The sequence below is a fragment of the Manduca sexta genome, chromosome 25, assembly GCF_014839805.1.
Source record: "Manduca sexta isolate Smith_Timp_Sample1 chromosome 25, JHU_Msex_v1.0, whole genome shotgun sequence".
NCBI lineage: Eukaryota > Metazoa > Arthropoda > Insecta > Lepidoptera > Sphingidae > Manduca > Manduca sexta.
In genome coordinates this window covers 2,365,741-2,390,709 of record NC_051139.1, presented here as the reverse complement: position 1 = coordinate 2,390,709, position 24,969 = coordinate 2,365,741, and the positions used below count along the sequence as shown (strand labels likewise).

The window sequence follows — 24,969 nt, the reverse complement described above, 5'->3', positions numbered from 1 at the left end:
CATTTGGAATTATAAAAGAATCTTGTTTCACAGATACGGCAGGGATTATTATATAAGGGAGGCGAAGGCCTCGTCAGGCGGACGGAAAAAGGGCAGCTTCAGCGACACGAGCTCCATATCGTCAATGAACAAGTCAACGAGCTTAGACAATTTCGATACAGAGTTCGCCTCGCCTGTAAGTGCCAGCAGCTCGTTGAGCGACCTCGAGGCCTCCGCCCTTCACCAGAACATCGTTCGTGCCGTACTCAGCCCCAGAAATGCGAGCCCCAACTTCGCTATCAACCCCATTTTCGAAAACCCCGATAGACCTTGCGATAACGGCGACGACCCCGCGCCGCTGCGTCGGCTCGGCCGCGCACACAACGTAAGGCAATACACAAACGTGTGCGATGGCGGTGACGGTTATGTGGAAAACGAGGATATAGTTAGACTTAAAATACCGACCAAACCCGAAATCACCGAGGACCTATTCGAGACTTACAACAGTGTTAGGAGCAACACGCTGCGAAGCGATGATCTGTGCCGCCGAGCCAAACGGCGCCCGCCTCTCACCTACGCGTTCGGTGGGAGTCTCAGGTTAAGCAAAGGCTTTCGTACCGATCTCTGGTGATTGAGCACCTAATAGTCCGTTATCTATCCACCTTGATCTGACAGCACCTTATTGACAAACATAACGAACAGTACTCGACTGCATCTGCATACCATGCGATACCTCCAACAGACAAAGTGAAACATTACCATTAACACTAGGTTAAGACAAGCTCTAGTTAGGTCAACGATACGGTGAAAGGTCCATACATCCGACCGACACATTATCTAAAATATCTTCGTTTTACACACAAAACTATACTCGATGTGTGTAAAGTTGGCATGTTTTGTTGAATTAAACAGTGGAACCGCTGACTAACAGCACTCTGCACTTATTAATACAAAAGAATCTCTAGTGCTGCACATATATACATAGATTTGTGTACTTCGTATTAAACATTTTCAGTAATATTTACAACAGTAACAATCGAAGAAGTGTGTGGTGAGTGTTGTATGATTTTGGAAAGATTATGACTAACAGCATCGCAACGCTTGTCACTATACTAACTTCGCAAAGAACACTTTCCGATCGTCATACAAGACATATTAACAGCGGCAACTCATGTTCTCCCATTCTTGTTTACTTTATGTATTAAATGTTTACTAATCAAATAACATATCTTATCACGTACCTAATAATACTATTTTTAAACGCACTTAAAATATTACAAACCACTTTTCACAATGTGCATGAGAATCTGTAATTCTAACTTCTTATTAACACGTATTTTTTTAGTAGTAAAAGTAGACTATAGCACGATCTGGGGCTTTTAGATTTATTACTTAGTTAAAGTATTTTATCAAATTTTGAAATCAAATCTTAATTGCATTTATTATAAGTACATGCTAGATGTAAGATACGGTGTGTCATTAACATATTATGTTTTCAGGGATTACTTATAAAACAGTTCAACATGATCGCAACGAACCAACAGTACACGAAATTTGCTAAAGATCAACCCATAGATACTGTAACCATTATGAATAACCAAAACGATATAATGATTGAATACGAAGACTCTAGTGAACAAACGTTATTTTCCGCTAAACCAGCCTTCGTCGACGACGACACAGATAAGAAATTCGATGAAATCCTACAATCAGCTTATACGACAACAATTGATTGTGGAAGTGAAAAAACCGAGGAACTCAAGTCTCCAATCAGTGTAGACAACTCATACATAAGCTCCAGTAGTTTAGAAGACACAATTAAGATCTACAACGTGCAGACCGGCGAAATTGTTAAATGTAAACCTGAAGATAAGTTATCAACGAGATACGACGCTGACAGGAGTGACAACAACGATAATGACGATAAAAGCATCTTTAGAGATGATAGCCCCAGTCCAATACGCGATGACGACGAAGAAACACTGACTGAGAAGGAAGCGAGGCTTGTCTCAAGCGAACTCGATGACGTGCTACCCCATCTGCCTAAAGTGAAGGAATTGGCGAAGAAATTTGTGAGCATGGAAAATTTAAACGAGCCCGTCAAGGTAAGAAGTGTTATGTGAATTAAAATAGCTCAATTTTTTTATTACTTACCAAATATTTGCGGAATTTACTGCTAATACATTAAGTAGGAAAAGATCTCCGGTATTATAATGTAGATGTTTGTGATGTTTTATACAAAATAAAATTCAGCTATAATGGTTAGGCAGTTTTAAAAATATACTTGTATTACGTGACGCACTATTTATTTTTTTAAGCTATGTAACCTACTCTAAACAACTAGTTACCGCGTTTTATCTCAAGTGTCGATATTTCAATATTCAGATATTATAATATGTCAAATAAATATTATGATTCTATTGAATATACTTTCATGAAATAAAATCAAAATGGAAATATACGATCGTAATTCTTTACGAATGAGTAATTTATTTTCAATTAAAAGTAAAATGTTATATGACTGGGATAGTTAGATAGTTTTAAAATAAATACATTTCTGCAGATCCCGCAACCTTACTCCAAACGGCGGAGGAGCAAAGAAAACATCCTAAACGACATAGACAAACCTGTCAGCAAACCGATCTACATGCACAGTCTCACGGCGAGGAGTATCTCCAAAGAATTCAGAGAGGAGCTCAAGTTGTCTATGGCCACGCCACTGACTGTTCCTGGGGGGTCAAAAGAAATTCCTGAAGGCATCGAAGAAGTCACAAAGGAATCCAGCAGGCCAGGGAGTCCACTCCCTGAACCTGGTACAATCAAATCCAAATTAGCATTTTTCGAAAGTTTAAAATCAAAATTCAGTAATAGTAAATGAGGAATTTAATTTGAATTTTTGCTACACTGAAAAGTAGACGAAGCAAGAAAAGAAGTAAGATAGGTCAAAAAAGAATCATAGTAGAAATGAAAAAAAAATACTGTGATACATTTACTATACAAAATACGGTCCCAAAATTATTATTTATAAAAAGGACGAATTAAACAAACATATTATCAATTAACAAGCGATAAAATTTCAATAATCATCTATGATTTGATTAATTCTGATTTCCTAGCGTATTATAACCTATCGTTTGGAAATTTCTAGAATCAGTTATTTGAGTTAAACATAGCCAACGATACAAATTTTCAATCAAACTTCTCAACTAAATCTTCCGTTTTACTTTTGTTACGTTAATTTTACTATAACCTTTAAGCAGTCATGGCTTACCTTATCAGTGTAGCTAAAGTAAAGATAATTACTAACAGCGATCAATCAAAAACTCGTTTTCCCCATGCTGGTTATTATCAAATTTCGAAAGGCCAACAAACTAATTTGCTTGCCGGCCGAAAATCATATTCATTGTTAATGTTAGCAGTAATTCGACTACAATTTGTTTTGTCCTAACAAGTCCTGTAGTCGAAACACTGTGCGAGGTATTTATGGAAAATCATTAAATATAGTTTTCTAGTGTGGATGGTCACATAGTAAATAGAGTAAGTTTCTTGTATATCCTTCTAACTAAAAACCAATGAATCATAATAACAATCCCTATCAACAGGATAAAATATGTTAAATGACGTTTATACCAATGATTCAAATAAATGTTTATCGGTCAGTAATATAGAAAATACATAGAATTATCACATGACTAAATTAGAAGGAGAATGTGAATGATTAACCCCGAGATAAGGAAAATAGGTTACGGTGTAAATATTTAGTGCCATTTTGTAATCTTTGTATCGGTGTATTTTCTTTTATTTAAGAATTCATTGTAGCTAATGCCAAAGTTGTAAATAAATCTATAACTGTGGGTTTTTAGGTAATTAGTGGTTGTGTATACTTTACGGAGTGTAGGAAGTTCTCAAATGTTTATTCTCTTATAGCGCGATACATGTCACTAAGTGACATATTAACATTTATCAAAACATTTTGTGACATATAATAATTTATTATGTGACACCCTATCTTTATTGATCTTGATATTTTATGTATATGAGTTCTCTTACACTCCGTATTTTAAATTTAATGTTAGACATATCGTAGGATGTGCAATATTCGAAAACCCCAGGGGACCAATATCAATGTGATAAAATTGAATTAAAAGCGCATACAAATCTGAAATTATGTATTTGCGGATAAGGGTGTCATTATTATTACTATTAAAGCAGTACATGAAGTATTATTTACATTTTTATTTTTTACCATCGTATACTTACCTGTATATATGTATACTTGTATACTTCTATACTATTATATAAAACTGAAGAGTTTGTTTGAACGAACGAATTTCAGGAACTATTGGTTCGAATTGAAAAAATATTTTAGTGTTGGGTAACCCATTTATCGAGGAAGGCTATAGCCATCACGCTATGGCCAATAGGAGTGGAGTATCAACGAAAATGTTTCAATAACGGAGAAAATTTATTCCTTGTGAGAGAAAACCTTTCATACGGGCGAAGTCGCGAGCAAAAGCTATTTATATGATAAATATCATTTTACTCGAATAGGTCCTTCTTTTGTTTATTACTGAAATGGAAATCTTACTATGTAAATATAAAAACTATTGAATGTATAATTCCGTAAACATCTAGAAAATGTCCCTGACAAAGAATAATACATTCTCTACCAAGAAACTGGTGTCAGTTTTGGGCTGTTTTATTTACATTACATGAGCCACACATATAAGCGATACTATTCAATATGTTCTGTAATACCAGTATATTACGTGTGCAGTATTTTTCATATATCAGAGATGAAATAATTTTCAAGTGATTCACTTCGTATTTACCTGATAGAGATCTAAAACAACGATACTATATCTCTAGGCGACAGGAAGTAACGCTCTTAGATATGGAAATACGTGATCTATGTGTGAATATAGAAAGCATTTCTTTGATAATTTATATAGTTTAATAAAATTTAATGTAAATATGAATCGGAAAATTATAAGGGCTGGTAGAATTTTATAAAATTTCCAGAACATTCCAGATCTAAACTTTATTTGGAAAAGGTTTGTGCCTGGTTTTTAAGCTTCAAGGAAAACATGGATCTAGTGTGCCTATTTACTATTTCATTTCTATAAAATAGTATTTTTTATGTTTTACCTAAAATTTTAACAATTATTATGTAATCATTTTATAACACTGAGAACAACCTGCTAACATGTTACCTTTTTAACAATTCAACTCACCTTGAGGGTGATTTTACATTGGATGAAAATAAAACATACACAGTGTCAGTAATATATTCCTAAAGTTTTATGGAATGGTATAATTTCCATTTCTGCAGCATACTTCCTCCTATAGCACCACAAATAGTAGTCAATTAAACTTGAATTAGGCACTTCAAAATCTTGGCCATTCAATTCTTCCTTTATTTTCTTTTTGAGAAGCTCTACAGCGTGGATCGAGCAGCCTCGAATCTCGATTTCTTCATCAGAACCACTTGGTAGCAACTCATCTGTAAAAACATACATAGGTAATGTTATATCTTGGCTCATTTTAATACCCTATATTCATTAAAAGTGGACGTAAATGTATTAAAAAACTATGTTGATGAGAAGATACATTTGTAAAATTTATTGGTAGTGATTGTTATGTGACACATATATTATGTCAAAAGTGAATGAAGTAAATTACTTCCATAGTCATAATTTGATCACATATCCAAGTTATTAACATTTAATAATAACCACAAGTTAGTAAATAAATAAGAACTAATTCTATACCTTTCATTAGCTTCTGCATCAACTCTTCAGAGTAACTCAATGCTCCGAAATAAACTAGCACTTGTGGTACTCTGTAGTCTGCAAACATAGTAATGGTATCAATGTCATAGAACTCCCCCAAGCCTTTACCATCAAAGAAGCTCCATAAGTCTGCAATAAGAATCTGAGCTCTTTTATATAGAGATACTTTCTGATTGTTAAAAACTGCCTCGTCTCTGAATGAAGGGAAATTCTCCACAACAATTTCTAGTAATTTCTTCGCTGACTTATTTGCTTCTTTCAAACAAGTGATGAATGTGCCATTGTATTTCTCTAGAAGGATTTTTCCAACTTCATGTAGTATAGATATTCTTTCTTTAAAGAGTGGTATTTGAGTGTTGTTGTCACTTCTCATGATGTGCCTTAATTGTTCCTCACTTATTTTGGAGTAATACTCTGGATTTGAAATGTCATGTCCCTCCTGAAATAAAGTTAAACTATAATCACTAAAATTATCCAAAAATATTAATAAGTATTCTAAATATACACCTAGACTGAATTAAATTGTTTGTTCATAAAAAAATGTATTTCACATTGAATTCAAAATACAGTAAGTACCTTAATTGCTCTACTCAGAGCTGCTTCTAAAGCATAATATCCTGACTGTCCATCCACTGTCCATTTCTCAGCACCAGTGTAAGACCAGAAGCAAAAGTTGAGGGCATCAGCAACAAACACCCAGTCTGCTGCCTGAGGATCATCTTTATTCGGACGGATTATATTTGTTCCTGTGTCTGGAATCTGCAGCTTGCTTGAGGAACAAGACTTCACTATCTATAAATAAAATTGACTAATTGTAGTAATTTTTATTGTTATTTAGTTATGTAGGTACAACCTTTTCACAAATAAATGATTCTAAATACCTCTTTACACAGTTTATCCAGACCTTCTTCGTGTATCTTCACATGGCGAGAATGTTGAGCGATAAATTCGCCGGATTGAGCCGGTGAAAGAACACCTTGTCGAACCATATTAGATAGAAGTGGTCGAGAAAAATTATGTGATATTACAGTGTAGGTAATACAGACACGTAATCTTACAAAAGTTATCTCCTATAACCACTCAATATCAAAATTTTCAAGTAAACCAATAAACAGCTGATAAATAAACACTTGAGCTTTGACGTGAACTTTGTTTACAAAAAATCTGAAACTTGATACTGTATTATTAGAATAAATATTATACATCCACGTTGAGTCAATAAAATTAAATTTCTGTTATTTGTATACACATTGTCAGAATAATATATTAACTTTCGAATTTTTAGCAATATAATATTCTATTCTCATTTATTCTTCTCTTCTTTTTATTCTCTTGTTAAAAGTCCTACACCTTTTTCTTTCAGGTCTCTAAACCGCATATTAACGTTTCTTTACACGTTATAAATACTTGTCAAATTATATCAATTGAAAGAATAAATGAAATTATTATATACATTTTCAGCAAGGAAATTATATATGGGTATAAGATCTTTCATTTCCACTATAAATAATATATATTTCTGAATGATACCTACATAAAGATATAAAATGAGTAAACCTTGGACAGACTGTTGTTACATTGACATAATTCAAATAGTGGCAACTTTGGTGCCAACACGCTATTGAATAAAACACAAAATCTGCGTGAAAAGAATTTTATAACCTAAATTCGTACCGAAATTTATTCATTATAAACTATTGTTAAAATTATCGTTGAAAGTTGAACATTTTCATGTTTTAAGGTTTATTTTTAAAAATAACTAAATATAATCATGCCAATCGATGTCCAAGGCACATTCGTGTCTCAGAAAATCAACAAAGTTAGATGGATACCTGAAGACTATGTGGAGACAAAGTGTTTTTTCGCCGGTAGTTGGGATGACGATGAAAATTCAATAAAAGTTTGGGGTTTTGAGAGTCCCCACGAAGATGAAGAAGTGGAATATCCTCGACAATTATCTGAATATCCTGTAGATGGTGACGTCACGCAGATAAAGTTTACGGAAAAGAATAAAATAGCGGTGTCAATATCTAACGGCGATGTGAAAGTACTCGAAGTTAGTGCGTACGACAAACATACGCCTCTCAGAGAGGTATACCACTGGAAGAAACTACATAACTATGGGTAAGCTACAAATCATTGTATAGAAGCACAACAACTATGATGCTCATTCACTCTCATAATCAGGTCAAATAGGTTTTTATGAGTGTTAAAGAACATAATATCGTAATATTTAAGTATGATTATTATTCATGCGAAATATAAATATTCAAATAATATTTCAAGGAGATTAAAGACACCTTTCATTTACAATATAGACATAATCATACAGGATTACAAAATGACTCCTTTCCCAAAGTTGAAATAAAAAAAATCATGTCTATATTCAAAAGGATAGGCAATAGTGCAACAAGGGCACTTAGTTTTATTCATGTATGTGTCATATGCCATGATGTCATAAAATGATTAAGAACCTTAATAATTTTTAATCCTCTACTTTTTAAGACCAGTAGCGCATTTATAATTTGATTTGCGTTATGTTTATGGTTTGACCAGACAAATAAGCATCAAGATCCACTTGGTATGAATGCTATAAAAAAACATATCTTAAGATTGTTGTTCATACTCAAATTTTTTATTGCATAATTGTTATAATTGCCTATAATGTTCCTTGAATGTGTTATTAAAAATGTCTCAATATTTTTTCAGGGAAAATGAATGCTCATGTACATCCCTGGATACGTTAGAAGGTGACATAGTTAGTATCGGAGAGGATGGTAACATCCACATACTGAATGGCAGGAGAGGGGATGTGGCTCGCTCCATCACAGGAGCGGATAGCTGCTCCTTGCACTCTGTTTGTTTCATAAAGCACAATGAAGTAAGTATAATATCTAATCTATATATATAAAAATGAATCTCTATTTCCCTTGGTCATCGCATCACGTGTGAATGGATGGAAAAAAATCGCTAATTCTTTTTCTGTTGTGTTAATTATTGTCAGAAGGAAGTACTTATGAAGGAAAACAGTAAAGTGTTGAGCGGAACATTAGAAAATTTAAGGAATTCTAACGAATATATTAATTTTACATAACCGTCAGTTGTTTGAAATAACTGTTAGCAATTGATATAATGTGGGCAGCAAATTTATAGTCAACACAGGACAATGTCTGTCGGGTCAACTAGTAATCAATAAAATATCAGCTCTGTATAATTAAAAAATACCCTTGTAATAATAATCACACTAGAAGCATCCCCATCCACTTTTTACTGTACAAGTTAAGATGCCAACAAAATTTATTACATCTGCCATTCAGATTTTTTTTAAAAATAAATGAATAATTTTGATGCTAATGTAGTCATAGCACCTATTTGACAAGTTTGCAATTACATTCATTTAAATAATTTAAAATGGTTATTTACTATTCTCAGCCCTGTATTGTATAATATTGTATGTTGTTCCACAATGCTTACTTAATTGGACGATAAACTAGTTATTTTGCAATTTCATTGTTATATTTTTTATGTGTACTGGTGTTAGTGTGATTTTTCTTTTTTTATAATTTCTTTATTTTGTTTGTGTCATGGAGTTGTGAAAATAAATTATTTGTATTTGTATAATGTGAATAAAATTAGTGTTTTATCACTCATATGATATACTATAATCCTAATGCACATCATTCCAGATCATCACAGGTAACCTTCGAGGTCACATGAAAATATGGGACCTCAGATCTCCAGACAACAAGCCCACAGCATCATTCCTCCTTGCTGGTGATGAGTTGGCATCCACTTGCATTATCAACCACCCAACGCAACCACACATAATCCTCGCAGGAAGTGAATCAGGATCTCTCGCAGTATGGGACTTAAGAGTCAACACATTCCCCACTTCTCTGTTAAACGCTCACTCTGCAGGGGTAACAGAAATGCAGTTCCATCCAGAAAACCCAAACAAGCTCCTCACATCATCAGTTTCTGGTGAGTTATGGGATTGGAATATGGAAGCAATGACCAAGAGCTCCAAAGGTCCCGATGGACAGCTGGCATGGTTATCCTTGGATGATAAGAATACAATGATGGTGAATTCCTTGATGCCTAAACTACATAAAGCTATAAACACAATACACTGTGATAAAGGCAGGATCTTGTGCGGAGCTGATAATGAAGCAATTTATTTAATTAAGAACTTAAAATATTAGTGTATTGAGTAAGAATAAGTGTATGAGTGTTGAATTTCATGAATTGTAAAGTGGATGTTTTATAAAACAAAGCACAATAAAAACATGTTTTTTTGTTTTACTTTGTAGTTTATATTATTAACTAATCATCTTATTTGAATTCAATTGCTTTATCCTCCTATACTATTCAAATTAACAGTAGAATGACATAACAGAATCCAATAGTTAGTATTCATTGGCAATACTTTGTATGCATGCTGTACAAATGTACCATCATGACAAAAACTTTTAGGAAGACCTTTTTTATCTCTGCATTTGAAAATTTCGAAGTCGTCGTGTATAATTCCTTGTCTAATTACACCTTCCCAAATAATAATATAAACATTTGTAACAAAAGTAATCGTAATCAAAAAAGTAATCGATTACAGATTTGGATTACAAAAATGTAATTCTTATTCCAATTACAAATTACAAAATGTAATTATAATCGTTAATCGAATTTTTTAATTACTTTTCCCTGTAACACCAAATAGTTACAGTACTAAAGCCTAAGATGTTTTTATTATTTGTTTATGTTTTTATTTGTTAAACGTCATTGACTAAATCGATGTTATACATGCTAGGTATTAATTTTAACAATTAGTTCAAATACACCTGGAGATGGGACATCTAAATACTTATGGGATATTTGGTGGCTCCGCCGCGTTCTCTTAAGAAGCCGTTCAAGTATTACGACGCAATTTTTGAAGATTTTTGTGACCCCCCCCCCCCCCTCATGTAACGCGCCGTAACATTTTTCTGTACCTCCTCCCTAAAAGTTACGTAACACTAAAGTGTCGAATTTGATTTTACATAATTTACTAAAGGAAAGCCGAAAGGAATCTGGTTATCTGAACCCTTCGCTACTGCTCTGCATCGCGTTCACTGTATCATTAGGTATCAACGAGTTTAACAGCTTCCTTTGTCTCCCCAATACCAGTTGTATAGTTATTAATTGTTATTTATGGACATGTTTGCTTTCAACTCGTGGTATAGGGGAGTGGTGCCAAATTAGCTTCATGGATAAAAGATGGTAAATACGGTACGTTGATACTATGAAGAATTCCAAATAATAAGATCAAATAAAGTATGCAGTTTATTTAATTTGGAAGTAAATAATCTTAAAATATCATTGTTACATTATAATACACCAAGTCAGTCTTTGCTTGTCTAGTCGTATTGGTAATATATTATACAGAGCCGACGGTATCTCGTGTTATTTACAAATTTCTAAATATCAGCTTAAGGCACCATGTCTTTACAACCATTATTTGCATTTTGAAGAAAAGGCAAATTTCAAACACATTTTCTCATCTAATAATTTAGAAATATTTTTTATATTCAATCGAAAAAAGTAAAGGATTTTTAACGTTCAAAAACATGATTTTTCAAAGTACTAAAGTTCTTTACTATTTTCTTCAAAAACCATTAGTTCACAAAAAGTCCAAATCATTAATGGCACCGCATACAATTCTGCGTAAATTTAAATTTAAGGCGTAGCCTCTAACTGGAATTACATGTGAAATACAAACTAAATATTTAAAATATGATTATTTGGCATCTCATTCACAATTACATTAAATATCTACATAGCGGGTTATTAGATTATAATTATCATATCACTCGTATATTGTTCGGAAATAAAAATTACAAGCACAGCACAATATGACTGACATACATTCATTGGATATATATTTAACTATATGCAATACTTATGTGAGCACCTTACGCATACTGAGTACTATAGACTTCACGATTCGAATCCGATTCCGACCGATTCTCATTGTAATCTATAACTGACCCATTTATCTTATAAATTAAAATCCAACATTCATAACCTTGACCTTTTCCCAAGGTCATGTTGATGCAGTGGAGCTTTCATAACAAACATATACAACCACATAGTACATTTCACTTCCTCCAACATGGATTAGTTATGTACCCTGAAGTGCCCTTGACCTTTCAGAGCCAAGGTCATAACGCAACTAGACTGCACTTGCAGTTCTACACTTAAATATTTCAACCGTTAAAATCACTATAACAGTTTTTCAACAGTAACTTTGACCTTATCGCCAAGGTCAAGTTCACACTGAGCCTATAGTCTGCATAGTCGCTTCAGGTGTGTTGGTTCCGCCGGTGCTGGGGGGGTTTCCGCTGCGCCGCCGCGAGCAGGGAGGTGGGCACGATCCATAGCTGCTCGCACCACCGCATCATCGCCTCGGTCACGTGACAACTGTTCGCAGCTGTGGCCAGTTGGGTCTCCAGGCTGTCTGATGGCTTGATCAGAAGGCTGGAATTTAAAAAGAAGTTTTTAATAACTACTTGTAACTTTAATAACTACCGATGAAATAACGGTAATCGATAGAAGACTCGAGTTAATAAGGCAAAATGATGAGTTTTAAAGTTCGTGCACATGGCCCAAGATAGTATCAGAATTTAAGTATGACTTTTGAGTATATCTAACAAATATTTAAGAAATTATAAAGATAATACCTGGGCGGGAAGAGTGTGGGCGCGATAATCATGGCGACGTTGTGTTCGTTCATCTTGTTAGTGTCGCTGCACGCCACGATCTCGTTGGCGAGGCGCAGCAGCTCGCGCAGCGTGGCGCGCTGCTCCGGCGGCAGCAGCAGAATCAGCAGGTTCAGAGATCTTCCCTGGGTCGTGCCGTTTAGGGCTGTGGGAAAAAAAGATCAAAATTGGTCCTTCGAGCAGAGTATTTTTGTTTAATACAATATTATATTTGCAGAGTAGAGTATTTGTATGAAAATACATTATTGTTATTTTAATTATGTATAGCAAAAATTATTATAGGCGGTATTCATAGTTCCAACACAGTTTCATATCAAGAGTACACATTTTCTTATGTTCTAAAAGAGTGTTTCAGCAACTTCTCAAGTTGACCGACGGTAGTAAATACCCTTGTCCACCGACCCTCTTCTGACCAGACATTCACCAGCAATACCGGTAACTTATCTATCTAAATAGTATACGAGTAAATACCCTATTTTATTTCACACTGACCATATGTGTGGTAGAAGAGTCGCATGAGCTCCTGCGTGAGGAGCGGCTGCGGCAGGGCGCGTAGCAGACGTTTGTAGACAGCGGCGAGATCGTGACCTTTGCTCTGCGCCAGCGCACGCTCCACGCCCGCGCGCTCCGAGTACCACTGTCGCTCAATCAGCTGGCACAGCTCTGCCACCTGACAACAAAACAGTTCTTTTAACACTTGTATTATTGAGTCAACCATCTCCGTACTCTTCACCTTTAATCAAGGTAGAGAATCAAATTATATCAAGCGTCTAATATTATCAGAATGCCAACACTATTGTGTCCATGATTAAAGAAGATCGTAACCAATGTAGCTAATTTTCTACTGTATCATAATATACAAAACATGTATGTGACGGCAGGTTTTAATGCATTGAATGTACTGAACGATGTTCTGTCTGTATATAGGTAGTTGAGCTTACTAACCACGTCAACATAACAGGCGAACGACTTGTTAGTCACGTGGTTTAGTATAATAAAAGAACTGGTAAATAGAGAACTAGATATCAGCTTAAAGAATAAGCTAAAGGATTAAAGGAAGTAATGGAAAAATCATTATTCATCATTAAGTACCTTCTGCTTGTTGCCGGAGACGCGGAAGAGTCCCTCGTCGTGCGTGCGGCCGCGCAGCGCGGCGGCGAGCGCGCGCAGCACGCTGGGCACGCAGCTCCACGTCTCCTCCCACAGGATCATGTCCTTGCGCACCAGCGTCTCCAGCGACACGCCAAACACTGCACCCTCTGTGCATGAAAACAATCATTAATTGTTATATAATATGACAATATAAAATGTAAGTCAATCACTTTATGTCTGACGAAATTGCTTTCACGGATTAAAACAATTAGGTCCTATTGTAGTCTTGGTTATAAATTTGGTTAACCAAAGAAAATCAGGATCATGCAGGTGTCACAAAAAATATTAATAATGATTCCGTCGTTCAATATTCGTTTTGACTGCAGAACTAAAAATTGCAGGCCAGTTAAGACTCAAAATTTTTGAATGCAAGTATAGGTACACACCTTCTTTCCTTTTCTTCTTGGGCGGTTTCCTCTTGTGGAAAGGCAGCGAGAACTTGTCAAAGAGCGCGGTGAGTTCTAGCCATAGAAGCGGCTGCAGCCTCTTCAGCTGTGGCTCGCAGATGGTCTCGATGTCCACGCTGCTCTCTTCTTCTGGCCACTCCTGCAATATAGAATAGACAACTAAGTTAGTTTAGAGTAAAATGCGCCACTTAGACATTCGTTTACAGTGATTATCTAGATAAAAAAACGGAGGCATTTGTTTCGACTTTTGTCTCTAAAAGGTATAGTATAAAAATGTCACAAAAGAGAGTCTTAAGTAGTGAAAAAGGCGAAGAACAAGATAATGAGATATCGTCTGTGGCAAAGTTTTCTACTCCATGGCATCCTGGCACCTGATATAGTTGCAATGATTACCTATATGATATAAGCTATATGTATGTAGATTACCTCATCATGGTCGAGCATCTGCCTGTCGAGGTTGAACTTGTGCTCGAAGCTGAGTGGCTGCTGCGCGGACGCGGCACTCTTGGCGCGAGATACGGCCGCATGCTTGTTACTGCAACGTTACATGAATTTTAGGGTCTTTCAATATTTGTAGGTGGCATGAGGCTATTTTGAAGCTACTTATAATATTCTTGCACGTTAGTAAAATTAAATAATGAGGTACAAATTAAAAGATGATTGCTAAATTTCTATTGATGATGTATCAAAAATAAGAGATCTACATTTAGTTGAAAATTTTATGTTTCATATTATCAACTTTTTTTTAGAGTTACCATCTATTTTATATTAAGTATTTTAAGATAAACTGAAGTAAGTTAAGCAGATCTTATCATATTTAATATATAGTAGTAATGAGCTATACAGTCATAGTTTATAAATAATTTAAATATTTAACTTACATGAAGGGGTCATCCTTGAGTATTGTGCCATTGATGCGCTCCCTGCCTATCCTCGGCCCCTGCACTGTTCCATATCTTTGGTAGCCTAGCAACTCGATACCCTCTGGAAAAAATATGAATATGTTTTCAATATATACATATATATTTATTTTTAGTTACGTATTTTAGAATAAATGTGTGTTAAAACAGTTTTACGTGTATTTGCGACCTTTTCACCAAAAAGTGACTGGACTAAAAATTAATTATTACTAGTTACCACTCATATGATCAATTAAATAACATTGTATTTAGATTTTACAAGACATTTAATAAGATGACCTTGGGACTCACCAGTATTGGTAGCGATGTCAGCCCAGTGAAGATCATTTGGCTTGAAGAGCTCGTGCATGGGCAGAGGAGGAGAGTGCGCGTGTGAGGGCGGCGAGAGACGCGCGCGACGCGGCGCCGCCGGCGCGGACGGGGTGCGCGCTAACGGCGTGTGCGCACCGCCCGGCGGGAAACTGTCGCTGCAAACAAATAATTGTGATTATTATTAAGATAATTATAATATTAATTATTATCAACGTATTATGATATGACGTACTATATTACGCGCGAATATGCTAAATTATGTGAAACACAAAAGAAATTTAAAGTATAATTATGAAAAAAAATAACCTAAACTATGCAAGGGCGCAAAACTTTGGTCAAAAATGAAATTTGATAATTTTAAAGAAAAACTACACTGCGCATTCAGACCTAAATCACACCATAAATTGGCCGTATATTTTTCTAACAGTTAAATTAATATGATGTGTCTAATGGAGAGACTAGTGATTCATCATCACGTTGAACTTATACCACTTTAACGTGGGATCGTCGGCCGTTGCAATAGACTATTTGCACACTTTGTAAGTTTTGGCACGATCTTTGACCTCTAATCTAAAAAGATTTTGATCCATAGCTTATTACACGCTGCTTAGATATAAGAGTCATGACACAGGAGTTAAGTAACATTTGAAATTGATAAACAGTAGAATAATTTGAATAAGAACGCAATAGATACTTACACAAAATCAGGCGGAGTGGCCGCATCGGCCCACTCTGTAGGAGGGCTGCCGGACCCGCCGCTGGGCAGAGAATCCAATGAGTCGGGAGTCGCGCTGCGCGACCGCGGCTCGCTTCCACTTGAGTTCTGCAACAAACAAACAACATTATTGTAAACTGTACCGCAAGTAACTAAGCTATTTAGAATTATTAAGAACAACTCTTAAATCAATAGATTTGGTCACTGAAACGTCAGATGGACATTGACCTGAATTAAGTTATTCCTAATAAGTACCTCGTTTAAGATATCTTTATTTTCATTTTAGTTTCAAATAACACTTACAACCGGACGTGGAAGGTATCAAAAATAACAAAAAAAAACTACGTAGTATCAGTTTAGTCGCCTTGCTTACGGCGAAAAAGCACCCTCATTCTTCAAACATCCTATATACCCTATAGAAAAACCAAACAAGAACGTAAACAAATGCCGGGAACTATTCCCCGAGTAGAAAGCACATGTACAAACACGGCTCTAATGGAGAAATGCTGGTTTCCTAAGCGTCGAGCGGAGCCGCTGTGAAGCCTCTTTTTATGGCTAAGTAGGCAATTAGCAACACGAGCGTCTACGCTTTTACGTATTCCCACAATTTCAATTCTGCTTTCTTTATTGACGGGATATGAGTGATGTCTTGATTATAATCGTGGCGTTTAATATTTCCTCTTAGAGAATTACATGCAATATACATTGTTTTCTACAATCGATTTTTGCCGATTAATATAGCTTATCGGGGTTTTATGAGGATGTAAAGTTTGAGATCTAAGGTAAGCAGCACATAGCGTCACTTTTTCTTGGTCAAAATCATTAGTTCTTTCATCCCCCATAATCAAACTGTGCAGGACGCACACACGAAAAGAGCGAGACAGCGCATTCACGCATGCGCAGTAGGTGTGTCGAGCGAAACGACACACCCAGAGAGGGACGGACAATGCGCCCGCGCACGTGTGTGTGACTGTTTTTTAGTGGTGCGTTATAAAGCGATCTCACGACCGAGATATTGAAGTGACAGTGTAGAAACTTTACGTAGATATAGTTTTTGCTTTTGCCTACCCCATGCCGTAAACATGGGTATTGTATATAAGTTCATATCAAAGTAAATAGCGTTTTTAAGGCCTTTGTGCGTCGTCTGTAGACAAATTTCTTGTGTTTTGTTATTGTAACTTTTTTCGTATCGCACACAGGCGTATTATTTTTATGTATAGTTATAGGCAATTGATTTATCTATAAAACCGTGTAAATTTCACATAGGGGACTCCAGAGGTCCAACTTTTATTTATAAAATAGTGATAGCTAGGAAGTGAAAATGAGGCTGCAAAAAGGCTCTATTTTTGGCGGCTCTCCCTACGGGATAGCCGGGTTATATATAAGCGAATGCAATTTTGGCATTCGGCAGTTCGAGTTCCAGCAAGTTCAGTTCGAGTCAAGAAAAGGAAGAAAACAAGAAGCCCTGAAGTGTTCCAGCCAGGAAAAACAGTGCAAGAAAAGGAGAGAGCGACGTGCATGCTGCACCGCTCACGCCGCACTGCGAAACGTACGCCGCTACTGTGTGTCCGCCGGATCATTGTATCATTTTACGTGTGAATAGTGAATATACGCTATAAAACCTCCCGGGCCTTATTAATTGGCATTGCCACTTCCCCTCACGCAATCCAGCACTCATTGTGGGGACGGAAAGGCGTCCTGTGCCGATCCTACGCCCCACATTTTGGTCCTTCGTGAGCCGGATTAACGTGAGCGGGAAGGATGCCAGTTACAAGGTCCACCGGGAGGCGGGCGGAATCAGCGTCTGTTACAGCAACCTCGGCGACAGCGACTTCGGCGACAGCGACTTCGGCGACAGCGACGTCCGCTACAGCGACGTCGGCGACCGTCACCGGAACAACTGAAGCAACCGAAGAAACAATCGCCGAGAGCACAGCGACACACACCGCTACGCTTCGGGAAACCGCGCCTTGCACCGCTGCGGAGGAGCGACCTGCCGCCGCAACGGAACAATCGACGCAAGAGCGAGCCCGAAGCAAAGCAGCGTCGTCAACTAAACACGCTTCAAGGGCACGCCGCCTGGCACAGGCCAGGGCTGAACTCACCGCACTGAAAATAGAGCTAGCGGCCGCCAAGCTAGCTGAAATCGAGGCGGAGGATAGCGAGGACGACCTCGAATCCGTCATAACGGAGGCCGGACAAGATTGCCGAGTACATAGCTGGGTTCAAACTAGCCAATTACTCGCGATCGAGAGCCGACGACCGATGTTGCGACGGGAAAGCAAGCCCCTATACAGTCATCGGACCCAGTGATCGCTGCCGTATCATGGGACAACCCGGCGACTGTACCGGCGGGAGCCAGTGCCGTGCACCCGCCGACGCATCCCGTCACAACGCCCGAAACAAATAATCCGTCCGTTTTTATGCCATTTTCAGTGAACCCGACTGCGCAGCCTGAAGTGCCAACGATTGAAGCCGCATCGTGGCAACGAACTCAACAAGCTACGCAGCCGCCTGCCTGTAATCGCCGCACGGAGCGACGAACACCGCGCTACGAAGCAACCGCCGCCCGTCGTAGCAGCCTGGCTACGAGACAACTCAGCTTCGCAGCAACCGCAATCAACGCCGAACCCGCAACAAGTGCAAGACGGCGCGTTGGTCGCATCGCGACCGAGGACGGAGTATCAAGAACTCGCGTCCGCCATAACACAAGCTGTGCAAGCCGCACAGCATAGGCAACCTTTAAGGTACACAGAGTTGCCTACGTTCAACGGTGATCATCACGATTGGCTCACATATAGAGCGGCCTACATAGAGTCCATGAGCCACTTCACGACGTTGGAAAACATGTCCCGGCTACGCCGTAGCCTCCGGGCATCGCCAAGGAAGCAGTACAAGGACTGCTTATAACCAACGCCGACCCGAACACCGTGTTAAAGAGTCTGGAAACGCGCTTTGGGCGCCCGGACTCAATCGCATTAGCCGAAATAGAGCGCCTACGCGCGCTACCCCGTCTTACAGATACGCCGAGAGACATATGCACATTCGCCACGAAGATAGAAAACATCGTGGGCACACTACAAGCGCTCGACTGTGCCTTCTACCTCTACAACCCGGAGGTAACTAAGGCAGTTATGGAGAAGCTAACTCCGACGTTGAAAAGACAGTGGTACGAGTTCGCCGCCGCACAGCATAGAGGTGAGCCCGATTTATTAAAGTTTTGTCGCTTCATAAGAAGAGAAGCCGATTTCTGCAGCCCGTTCGCGACGCCTGAAGTCATTTCGGACAAGGCTTCGCCGGCAAGATTCGGCGGCGGCGAACAGCCACGCCGGCAGCGGGTACACACGACTGTGGCAGATAAACGGTCGACATGCAGTGTGTGTAACAAAGAAACGCACTCGATGAGTGACTGCGTTCGCTTCCGCGACGCCGCCATAGACGCGCGGTGGGACATCGCAAAGAAGCACAGACTATGTTTCAGATGTTTGAAATTCAGGAACAAACAACACACATGCAAGCCGAAGAAATGCGACATCAACGGGTGCGAGTATCTACATCACCGCTTGCTGCACTCGGAGCGAAAAAATAAGATCACCGACGCACCCGGCGAAGCAGTGAACGAGGCAGTGAACTCAACATGGATCCCACAGATGCCCTTTTTAAAAATAGCCCCAGTGTGCATTTCAGGACCGGCGGGAGTGGCTCGCACTTTCGCCTTACTCGACGACGGATCGACGGTGAGCCTCATCGACGACGAACTCGCTCGAGATATCGGCGCGGAAGGACCGGACGAACCACTCCACATAGCAACGTACGACGGGGAGAGGAAGACACGCAACAATTCTCGGCGCGTCAAGTTTAATATTGAAGGAAGCCGGGGACGACTTCGCATCGAAGCACGCACCGTCGACAATCTCCAGTTGGCGGCGCAGCGCATCCCGGACGAGGCGATACGGGATTGCGGACACCTGAAGGGCCTACTGTCCGCTAAACGAGCGGAAGAGGCGAAACCCCGAATCCTCATAGGCCAGGATAACTGGCATCTCCTCCCCGCCACGGAAAACACGGTCAGGTAGGAGACATCAACCGGTCGCATCACTCACACCGCTCGGTTGGGTGATACATGGAAGCCGGACTCGGACTCTGGGACACAGAGTGAATTTCGTCGGTCAAACCACGACCGACGAACGCACAGAGAACTTTTACGAGATTTTTATAACATCCGACAACCTATTTATAGACCCCCGCAGGCCCAAGAACGACCCCGGCGAGAAGGCGTTCAAGATACTGAACGAACATACGGAGAGATCGCCGGAGGGAAGATATCAGACGGCCCTGTTGTGGAAATCGGACAGCGTGGAATTGCCGAATAACTATGAAAACACGCTGAAAAGGCTGCACAACATAGAAAACAAGTTGGACAAGAATCCCGACCTTAAAGAAAGGTATGAAGAGCACATGGAGGCCCTAGTCAAGAAGGGCTACGCGGAAATAGCGCCACGCGCGTCCCACACCACAAGGACGTGGTACTTGCCGCATTTCGCAGTCGTAAACGCTCTAAAGCCCGACAAATTGCGAGTTGTACACGACGCAGCAGCCAAAACAAAAGGTACGACTTTGAATGAGAATCTATTAACAGGGCCGGATTTGTTACAGCCTCTTCCCGCAGTGTTATTAAGATTCCGGGAACATCCCGTCGCTGTAACAGCGGACATCACGGAGATGTTCATGCAGGTGGGACTACGCGAGGAAGATCGCGACGCACTGCGCTACCTCTGGCGGGAAACCGCCGAGATAGCCGGCCGCCAGAGGTGTACCGAATGAAGGTATTAATCTTTGGCGCATCGTGCTCTCCTGCGACGGCGATATACGTCATGAATCGCAACGCGGAGAGACACCGACACACGCATCCTGAGGCTGTCGAGGCGATCAAGAAGAAACACTACATGGACGACTACCTCGACAGCTATGAAGATGAACACAGGGCGATAACAATCGCTACTCAGGTGCGTAACATACACAGAGAAGCTCACTTTGAATTAAGGAAGTGGACGAGTAACTCGCCCGCGGTGTTGAAGGCGCTCGGCGAATCGCCCAATGCAACCGAAGCGGTGGAAATAGAAAGGACTGAACGAGTCCTAGGCCTTATTTGGAGGCCGCAAGAAGACAGGTTGGCGTTCAACCTAGACTTGGCCCGCATACCGTCGAACCTACTGAGGCGAGAAGCACCCACGAAGAGAGAAGCATTGAAAATAGTAATGTCGTTGTTTGATCCTCTAGGGTTGGTATCGCCGATAACTGTGCGGGCTAAACAGCTATTACAGGAGGTGTGGCGACGCGGCACCGATTGGGACGACCCGATCGACGACGAACTGTCCGCCGCCTGGGTGAACTGGCTCACCCATTTGAAGCAACTCAGCGGCGTAACAGTGCCGCGCTGCTATCCCGGCTACTCCCGAGCGAGAAAACTCCAACTCCACGTGTTCACCGACGCCAGCGAGTCAGCCTACGCGACCGCGCTCTACTGGCGCGCCGAGGACGACGACGGACGAGTCACAGTCACGTTACTGGCGGCCAAGGCAAAGGTAGCTCCACTCAAATTAACCTCCATACCACGGCTTGAACTACAGGCAGCTGTACTCGGCGCACGGATGGCTGCGAGTGTGACACAGGAGCACTCCAGGCAGCCAGAATCCACGACCTACTGGACCGACAGCAAGACAACACTGTGCTGGATCAGAACGGGAGCCAGGTCGTACAAGCCCTACGTAGCGCATCGAATCGCCGCGATAGAAGAACACACACAGGCGAATCAATGGAGATGGGTGCCTACACGCTACAACGTTGCCGACGACGCTACGCGCGACGTTCCCGACAACTTCACGCGGGAACACAGGTGGTTCAACGGACCAGAGTTCCTCCGCGACCCGCCCGAACTATGGCCTGCGGAGGAAACACAGCTGAGCACCGACACGGGTGAGGAAAGAGTGAACACTATTACAGAGCGTCGGGAGAAACAGTACAAGGAAGTCCTGCCCGACGTGAATCGATTCTCAAATTGAATCGCTACGTTAGAGCTGCCGCCCGCGTACTACAAGCAGTACAACACTTCAAACAACGCGTCAACACGGTCCATTACAAGAGGACCAAGGCGGCCGCAAGCGAGAATCCGGATTGAGGCGCAACGAAGCCGCGAAAAATGCGGCGAAACGAGTCGTACAAGCACCGGAGGAGCGATTCGTGACGCTCCCAGCCGAGTTGCAAGAAGAGGCCGAGCGCATAATCATAAAGGCGAGTCAGGAGGCCGCCTTCGAGGAAGAACTACGCTCACTCGAAAAGGAAAACCCGTGTCAAAAGAAAGCAGGTTGTACGCTTTGAGTATAACATTTATTAACGAACTCATTTGCCTCGACAGCAGAATTTCAGCCGCCACGGGAGTAAGCGCCGCAACAAAGAACCCTCCGATCGTCGATGGCGAACATCGGGCAACGAAACTGTGGGTGGAACATGTCCACACACAACTACACCATGCAGGCGTGGAGAGCGTCGTCAATTACTGTCGGCAGTATAAATGGGTCATTCGACTGCGCCCGACGGTCAAGACGGTGGTCAGGAGCTGCGTCAAGTGCCGCCAGAGGGCGGCCACCCACCACCGCAACCGATAACGGAGACTTGCCTCCCTGTCGACTGGCGCATCATCACCGGCCGTTTACATACACCGGTTTGGACTATTTCGGCCCGCTCACAGTCACCGTGGGCCGGAGTAGTCAAAAAGGTATGTCGCTCTCTTCACATGCCTAACAGTGCGGGCGGTGCATTCGAAGTGGTGCACTCCCTGAGTACACAGGAGCGATCATGGCTCTGCGGCGCATGACAGCGCCGCGGGAGCCCGCCGAGATCTGGTCCGACAACGGGACAAACTTCCACGGCGCAGAAAAGGAGCTGCGCAACACCTCGCTGGCGCCGAACAAGAGGCGTCGCGGAGGGCGATTAGATGGCGTTTCATCCTCCGGGCGCACCATTCATGGGTGGCGCCTGGGAACGGCTCGTGCGGTCGGTCAAGACCGCGCTGACGACGGTGCTTCACGAGCAGAGGCCACATGAAGAGACGCTGTCGACGCTACTCGCCGAGGTGGAGTTCACAGTCAACAGCCGCCCACTGACTCATGTGTCGGTGAACCCTGAAGATCCGGAGGCCCTGACGCCTAACCACCTTCTGTTGGGCTGTCAGGGCCCACCGCCGCAATTTTCCAGCCAGCCGCTACGGCACGCATGCCGACCTTCGAGCGTCGCAGCAGCTGGCCGACGCTTTCTGGACCCGCTGGTTACGAGAGTACCTTCCCGAGCTCCGCAACCGGCGGGAGCCCCGCAGCAAGGGACCAGAGCTACACATCGGCGACGTCGTGCGCATCGTGGACGGACGCTCCCACGAAACACTTGGGTGCGTGGCCGCATCTGTGCTACGCATCCGGGACCTGACGGCGTGACAACAGTGGATCGTAGCCACGCGGGGAGGCCGACGCCCGTGAAGAAAATCGTCCTCCTGCACCCTGCGGCACCCGAGCGACGAGGCAGCGGCAACGAAGAGGCGGCGCCGCAATCGGCGGCGAGCACGTCCTGCATCGTCTACATAATGTATCGCCCCTGGACGCTGGGCGATACACGGCGGGATGAATGTGCAGGACGCACACACGAAACGAGACAGCGCATTCACGCATGCGCAGTAGGTGTGTCGAGCGAAACACACCCAGAGAGGGACGGACAATGCGCCCGCGCACGTGTGTGTGACTGTTTTTAGTGGTGCGTTATAAAGCGATCTCGACCGAGATATTGAAGTGACAGTGTAGAAACTTTACGTAGATATAGCTTTTGCCTACCCCATGCCGTAAACATGGGTATTGTATATAAGTTCATATCAAAGTAAATAGCGTCTTTAAGGCCTTTGTGCGTCGTCTGTAGACAAATTTCTTGTGTTTTGTTATTGTAACTTTTTTCGTATCGCACACAGGCGTATTATTTTTATGTATAGTTATAGGCAATTGATTTATCTATAAAACCGTGTAAATTTCACATAGGGGACTCCAGAGGTCCAACTTTTATTTATAAAATAGTGATAGCTAGGAAGTGAAAATGAGGCTGCAAAAAGGCTCTATTTTGGCGGCTCTCCCTACGGGATAGCCGGGTTATATATAAGCGAATGCAATTTTGGCATTCGGCAGTTCGAGTTCCAGCAAGTTCAGTTCGAGTCAAGAAAAGGAAGAAAACAAGAAGCCCTGAAGTGTTCCAGCCAGGAAAAACAGTGCAAAAGGAGAGAGCGACGTGCATGCTGCACCGCTCACGCCGCACTGCGAAACGTACGCCGCTACTGTGTGTCCGCCGGATCATTGTATCATTTTACGTGTGAATAGTGAATATACGCTATAAAACCTCCCGGCCTTATTAATTGGCATTGCCACTTCCCTCACGCTCATTGTGGGGGACGGAAAGGCGTCCTGTGCCGATCCTACGCCCCACACACAAACCTACTGTATTAAATCAGTTTGATAATTTACTATAAAACATGTGTCGTCTAAAATAACTATTAGACAGAAAACGATTTATTAGGCAATATGAAATAAGCTAGCGAATAGTGATCTCGATTCCAAACCACTGTCTATTATTTAGGCAATTTTTCGAATTGACTACACATCAAGGCAAAGGTTTTGCGAGTAAATGAGCGGACTAATTGAGCCACAAGTCTAATCAAAACTGCTTTGATTAAAGCCGAGACACGCGTCTAAAACAAGCCATGACATCAAATTTAATTGAAACAACAAGCAATCAGATGAGTTTTAACTGAGTTTAAAACCTTAATGGTTCTGATATATAAAATGTTTCCAACCTTACGTTATTTAAGAGCTCTATCGCAACACGATAAACACTATCAAATAACGTTTACAT

At 41.2% G+C, this 24,969-nt stretch overlaps 4 protein-coding genes across 19 annotated transcripts in view; 2 read left to right on the top strand and 2 right to left on the bottom strand.

Annotated features, from left to right (window-relative positions):
* Positions 1 to 4,205, top strand: part of LOC115440786 — an 84,404-nt gene extending 80,199 nt beyond the window's left edge. For 5 of the 8 annotated variants that reach the window (XM_030165241.2, XM_030165246.2, XM_030165245.2 and 2 more), the window contains 3 exons: positions 34 to 364; positions 1,479 to 2,084; positions 2,543 to 4,205. In XM_030165241.2, the coding sequence (XP_030021101.2) occupies positions 34 to 364; positions 1,479 to 2,084; positions 2,543 to 2,857 (1,252 nt within the window). In that variant the 3' untranslated portion in view covers positions 2,858 to 4,205. Of the gene's footprint in view, positions 1 to 33; positions 1,031 to 1,478; positions 2,085 to 2,542 lie in introns of those variants that run through there. The other 3 variants (XM_030165242.2, XR_003938398.2, XM_030165250.2) reach the window with 3 other exon arrangements.
* A 1,051-nt stretch (positions 4,206 to 5,256) lies between these two features.
* Positions 5,257 to 6,955, bottom strand: LOC115440798 (queuosine salvage protein). The gene is made up of 4 exons (XM_030165265.2): positions 6,653 to 6,955; positions 6,348 to 6,563; positions 5,751 to 6,210; positions 5,257 to 5,482 (listed from the first exon to the last, which is right to left on the bottom strand). Exons 1-4 carry the CDS (start codon positions 6,758 to 6,760, stop codon positions 5,259 to 5,261), a joined length of 1,008 nt encoding a protein of 335 aa, XP_030021125.2. The 5' UTR covers positions 6,761 to 6,955; the 3' UTR covers positions 5,257 to 5,258.
* A 494-nt stretch (positions 6,956 to 7,449) lies between these two features.
* On the top strand, positions 7,450 to 10,073 carry LOC115440797 (nucleoporin Nup43). The gene is made up of 3 exons (XM_030165264.2): positions 7,450 to 7,895; positions 8,481 to 8,652; positions 9,458 to 10,073. Exons 1-3 carry the CDS (start codon positions 7,543 to 7,545, stop codon positions 9,971 to 9,973), a joined length of 1,041 nt encoding a protein of 346 aa, XP_030021124.1. The 5' UTR covers positions 7,450 to 7,542; the 3' UTR covers positions 9,974 to 10,073.
* Positions 10,074 to 11,074: 1,001 nt separating this feature from the next.
* Positions 11,075 to 24,969, bottom strand: part of LOC115440763 (rho GTPase-activating protein conundrum) — a 123,482-nt gene continuing 109,587 nt past the window's right edge. For all 9 annotated transcript variants that reach the window (XM_030165204.2, XM_030165203.2, XM_030165201.2 and 6 more), the window contains 9 exons: positions 16,013 to 16,137; positions 15,294 to 15,469; positions 14,964 to 15,066; positions 14,509 to 14,617; positions 14,062 to 14,221; positions 13,616 to 13,782; positions 13,016 to 13,193; positions 12,485 to 12,668; positions 11,075 to 12,281 (listed from right to left, as the gene is read on the bottom strand). In XM_030165204.2, the coding sequence (XP_030021064.2) occupies positions 12,107 to 12,281; positions 12,485 to 12,668; positions 13,016 to 13,193; positions 13,616 to 13,782; positions 14,062 to 14,221; positions 14,509 to 14,617; positions 14,964 to 15,066; positions 15,294 to 15,469; positions 16,013 to 16,137 (1,377 nt within the window). In that variant the 3' untranslated portion in view covers positions 11,075 to 12,106. The remainder of the gene's footprint in view (positions 12,282 to 12,484; positions 12,669 to 13,015; positions 13,194 to 13,615; positions 13,783 to 14,061; positions 14,222 to 14,508; positions 14,618 to 14,963; positions 15,067 to 15,293; positions 15,470 to 16,012; positions 16,138 to 24,969) is intronic.